The 5,025-nt window shown below is 59.6% G+C and overlaps 1 protein-coding gene across 2 annotated transcripts in view; it reads left to right on the top strand.

The window, feature by feature from the left end:
* The first annotated feature begins 6 nt into the window (after window positions 1-6).
* The window catches only part of CTSA (cathepsin A), a 6,889-nt gene continuing 1,870 nt past the window's right edge, over window positions 7-5,025 (top strand). The window contains exons 1-12 of one of the 2 annotated variants that reach the window (XM_045295145.1): window positions 7-72; window positions 240-415; window positions 555-666; window positions 863-913; window positions 1,006-1,092; window positions 1,322-1,477; window positions 1,763-1,854; window positions 2,348-2,432; window positions 3,204-3,295; window positions 3,375-3,453; window positions 3,556-3,695; window positions 4,256-4,331. In XM_045295145.1, the coding sequence (XP_045151080.1) occupies window positions 240-415; window positions 555-666; window positions 863-913; window positions 1,006-1,092; window positions 1,322-1,477; window positions 1,763-1,854; window positions 2,348-2,432; window positions 3,204-3,295; window positions 3,375-3,453; window positions 3,556-3,695; window positions 4,256-4,331 (1,146 nt within the window). In that variant the 5' untranslated portion in view covers window positions 7-72. The remainder of the gene's footprint in view (window positions 73-239; window positions 416-554; window positions 667-862; window positions 914-1,005; window positions 1,093-1,321; window positions 1,478-1,762; window positions 1,855-2,347; window positions 2,433-3,203; window positions 3,296-3,374; window positions 3,454-3,555; window positions 3,696-4,255; window positions 4,332-5,025) is intronic. The other variant, XM_004698024.2, reaches the window with a different exon arrangement.

The following is a 5,025-nucleotide window of genomic DNA, read 5'->3' as shown; positions in this document are numbered from 1 at the left end:
CGGAGTACACATGACTTCCAGTCGCCGAGCGCCTCCTGGACATCAGAGACGCGAGGAAGCAGAGGTGGAGAGGTGAGGGGGTGCCCGGCGGCTGGCAAGACTCCCCGGGTCGCGGTGTCCGGCAGCTCAGCGGGTGGGAAACGGGCTGGGCCGGAGGCGTCCGCTGCCCGAGCGCTGCCGGCTGGCACCGCGGAGCGACGGAGCGCGGAAACTGAAGGTGCCGCGCCCTTTTTCCGCAGATGGTCAGAGCTGCGCTGTCGCCCCTGCTGCTGTTGCTGCTGACCTGGGCGCCCAGAAACCACGCAGCTCCCTCGCAGGACAAGATCGCCAGCCTCCCCGGGCTGGCCAAGCAGCCGAGCTTCCGCCAGTACTCCGGCTACCTCCGCGGCTCTGGCAGCAAGCATCTGCACTACTGGTGGGCAGCCCTGCCTCCCTGGGTGGGCTGGGGGCGAGGGGCCCTGAAGTGTCCCACCAAGGGAGACGACGAGTGGCGTCGGGGAGAGCTTCAGGGGGCCCTGCGACTTGCAGTGACCCTGGCCTGACCCCTTTCCCAGGTTTGTGGAGGCCCAGAAGGACCCTGAGAACAGCCCAGTGGTGCTATGGCTCAATGGGGGACCGGGCTGCAGCTCCCTTGATGGGCTGCTCACAGAACATGGCCCCTTCCTGGTGAGTGGAGAGCCGCTCCCTCCCCCAGGAACTCGGAAAAGGGGCCAAAGGGCCTTGTGATCCCCCCTCTTCCTGAGCCTGTTTACACCGCCCCCACCCACCCATACAGGTTGACCACTAGGGCTTCCTGCCCCCATATCAAATGCCCACCTGCTCTCAATCACTCTTGGGACTTTGCCCACCCTTTCCTTCCTAGATCCAGCCGGATGGCACCACCCTGGAGTACAACCCCTATTCTTGGAATCTGGTACAGCTAGCGCTGGCGGTCGGGTGGGGAAGGGGTGGCTGGGGTTCTGGATAGGTCAGGGCCATCTCCCGTGGTTTTCGCCACCCCTCTAGGTTGCCAACATGCTGTACCTGGAGTCCCCAGCTGGGGTGGGCTTCTCCTACTCAGATGACAAGCATTACGTGACCAACGACACCGAGGTGAGTCTGGGCCCCACCACCTGCCCCGGCCTTCAGAGCGCTCTCCAAGGGTGCACAATGTGGGCAGAAAGCTAGGCCGCCAAGTCCATTTTTGGTCCTGTCACAAGCCCCGTGGTGTGGGCCAAATCACTTCCTCTTACACAAAGCAAGTGGGTTGGTCCCATTATCTCGAAGGATCTTTCCAGCTCAAATGCCAATCGCCTGATTCCCTCTATCTTTCCTGTCCCAGGTGGCCCAGAGCAATTACGAGGCCCTGAAGGATTTCTTCTGCCTCTTCCCGGAGTACAAAAACAATGAGCTTTTCCTGACGGGGGAGAGCTATGCTGGCGTCTACATCCCCAGCCTGGCAGTGCTGGTCATGCAGGACCCCAGCATGAACCTGCAGGTGCGTCACCAGTGGAGGAGGGCGGTCAACTGGCTAAGTCAGAAAGGGCCAAGCCCTTCTCCCATCCAACCCAGTCTCCTTTGTGGCACCCCTACTATTAACTGACCTTGTCTGCTTGAGTGCCTCCCTCCACAGGAAGCTCGCTCTTACCTGTGAGGGACTTCACTCACCCCTACAAACCACTCCGGGTTTCAACCTCCTGATTGCTGAGGACTGGGTGGAGGTCAAGGGAGGCTCCCCTCCCTCCTCCTCCAGTTGAGCTGAACAACCTTGGCTGTTTCACAGGGGCTGGCCGTGGGCAATGGGCTCTCCTCCTATGAGCAGAATGACAACTCCCTGGTCTACTTTGCCTACTACCATGGTCTCCTGGGGAACAGGTATGGGACAGGGGCTGTTGGGCAATCTCAGGGCGGGCCCTGTCATACGCTCTCAGGCGTGAAGTCCCAGGACCTTGCCCGGCCTGGTTTAAGAGCAGGACTTGGGCTGGGATGGTTCTGTTAGAAGTGCTTGGAGCCCAGAGGTCAATGGAAAGAGAGCAGGCTCTGAAGTGACTAAGGAAGGCTGGGGCGGGAGTAAGATGTGGCAGTGGATTCTGTAAAGATTTACAGCCTGGGAAACCCCGGAAGGCAGTTATCCTGCAGCCTGTAATATCCCGGAGTTTGTGTTTCCTTGACGGCAGTGGGTTCGCTTTGGGGTTTGGAAGGAGAGCTGGCTGCGTGGCTGAGGGAGCTGGGTTTGGCGGCTCCTATACCGCCCCGTGATGGAGTCCCAGTGCCCTGGGACCAGCCTTGATGGGGATTGGAGGGAGGAGCTGCAGTGTCACATTTTCTGCCCACAGGGTCTAAACACTTTCATTCTGGTCCCTAACAGGCTGTGGTCATCCCTCCAGACCCACTGCTGCTCCGAAGGCAAGTGTAACTTCTATGACAACAAAGACCCGGATTGCGTGGAACACGTGAGCTGCTGCGTCTACCCTGCCACCTCACCCTGGCCATGGGACCCAATTCCTCCCAGGGTGCACTCCCTGGCCCCATCCTCCATTGCTTGCCTGTCCGGCACCTCAGCCATCCTGTGCTCTCTGGGGCTCTCGATATGCGCTGGGTCCCCACCAGCCGCACTGGTTGTTATAAGTCCGATAGCCCCTATTGGGGGGAAGGACTTCCCATTTCTCAGGGACCTGCTACCAAGTGCCAAAAACACTGCCATTGAGTCATGCTGACCCATAGTGGCCCTATAGGACAGGGTAGAACTGCCCCTGTGAGTTTCCGACACTGTCACTCTTGGCGGCCCAGTTTTTCTCCCATGGAGCGGCTGGTGTTTTTCAAACTGCTGGCCTTTTGGATTGCAGCCCAACTTGTGACGACACCACCGGGGCTCCCACCACGTGCCAGGTGCTGCGTAGATGCCCACTGTGTGGCCCAGGCATCATCTCAGGCTCCTGCTGCAAGGAGCACCGCCCTAGCCAGTGCCCCAGCTGAGGAAACCGAGGCTGGGACCGTGGAAGTCCCTTTGCTTCGAGTCCCAGTGCCCTGAAGTGAAGGGCAGCTGGGGCCTGAACTTCCGGGTGGGAGAGCCCCTGCATTGAGCCTCCGGTCTCCCTACCTGTGACGAAAGTGAGGAAGCGGGTGGTGGGAGATGAAGTCAGAGCGGCCGTGAGTGGAACCCTGGGGACAAATTGGCCAGTGGTGGAGAGTCAGGAAAGCAGTGGCTGCCTGTGTCCTTGCAGCTTAATGAAGTGTCACACATCGTGGGGAGTTCTGGCCTCAACATCTACAACCTCTACGCCCCCTGTGCTGGCGGGGTCCCCGGCCACATCAGGTAGGCCCTGCCGTGTGCCCCTTGCCCCCTGACCCCACCCCAGGGTCTCAGGCACCCATGCCCCCATCTCCCCCTACAGGAAGGAGAAGAACACCGTTGTGATCCATGACCTGGGTAACATCTTCACTCGCCTGCCCCTCAAGCAGGCTTGGTATCAGGTGTGTGTGGTGGTAGTTGGGAGGGGTGGGGGTGGCCTTCCTCCTCGCACCAGCGAGGGGCAGGGGGCTTTCGAAGGCTGACTGGCTGCTCTGTGCCCCCAGACCCTGCTGCGTTCTGGGGGTAAGACGCGCTTGGATCCCCCATGCACCAACAGCACAGCCATGTCCACCTACCTCAACAACCTCGGCGTGCGGAAGGCCCTGCACATCCCCGCGCAGCTGCCGGAGTGGGACGTGTGCAAGTGAGACTGGGGGACCGCCGGGCAGGGCGGAAGGTGGGGCACCTCTGCCTAGTGCTGCTCAAGGGGCCCAGGGCGTGGAGCATCCCAGGCCTCTGATTGGTTGTCTTTCAGCCAAGTTGTTAAAAAATGGCCAAATTAGTGATTACAATATAGATGCCCTCTGTCAACGTGGTAGGTAGCTACTGTCCCAAATCCCCCCACCCCCACCCCTCGAGTCCCACCCTAGGCCATTCCTAGGTGCCCAGATCCCCTTTGAGCTAGGGGCTAACGGGGGCTGCTGACTGATCAGTCCCCACACATTACTTGGCTGGGACTCGAAACTCGCTGACTCCAGGCAAGAAATGCCAAACGCCAGTTGCTCCCCCAATTCCTGTGACAACAACCAAGTTATCCCTCGAAGTTGCTCAATGAGGGAAGGTTGAGGATTACGGAACCTCAGCGCCTCCATCCCAAAAAAGGGATGGGCCAGGGGCCTGTGGTAGCCAGCTGCCTGTCCCCCAGGCGGAAGAGGTCCCATCGGTTGACTTTCTCCCCTTCCCTGGTCTTCTACTCCCTGGCAGCTTTTTTGTGAACCTGCAGTACCGCCGCATCTACCAAACCATGAACACCCAGTACCTCAAGCTGCTCAGCTCCCAGGTGAGTGGATGAGGCCCTGCTGGGCCCACCAGTATCCTCAGAATCCTGGAGCAGCAGGACAAGGCTCCTGAGGCCCCAAGAGGGGAAGAAGTCTGCCCCAGGCCCTGCAGTTGGCAGTTCGGGATTTAAAACCCAGTCAGCTAGCTGCCTGCTGCTCCGCTGTCAGAGCCTGAGCAGCTTGCATCCACCAAGGGGTCTTCAAGGCAGGGAATGCATGACCAGATGGGCAAAGGGAGGTGCAGGGTGGGAGGACCTCCCAGGTCACAGGAAGCATGGCAGAGCCAGGCTAGACCCAGGGTCTGCAGTAGTGGCACCAGAAGTAGACTACCTGGGCACAAGTCCCTTTCCCAGCCTGGTGACCCCAGGCAAGCTTTGTAGCTGCTTGTTTTGCCATCCATCACTGCCATCCAGTCAATGCCAACTCACAGCCACTCTCTGGGACAGGGTAGAACAACTGGCTCCTGTGGGGTTTTCAAGTCCATAACTCTCTGTGGGAGTAGAAAGCCTTATCTGTCTCCTGTGGAGCGGCTGGTGGGTTCAAACCTCTGACTCCGTGGTTAGTAGCTCAACGTGAATCCACCACGCAGGGCTCCTTTGCCACGTCTGCGATGGGAGAAGGGGATGGGTAAATCATGTAGTAGCATGTCAGAAATGTCCTGAGAGCAGCCAGGACCCTTGAGAGTGGCCTGTCCAT

The sequence above is a fragment of the Echinops telfairi genome, unplaced genomic scaffold, assembly GCF_000313985.2.
Source record: "Echinops telfairi isolate 266 unplaced genomic scaffold, ASM31398v2 ScPeMD7_5592;HRSCAF=6446, whole genome shotgun sequence".
NCBI lineage: Eukaryota > Metazoa > Chordata > Mammalia > Afrosoricida > Tenrecidae > Echinops > Echinops telfairi.
Note: the sequence above shows the minus strand (reverse complement) of the source record. Positions and strands in the feature narration are given on the sequence as shown.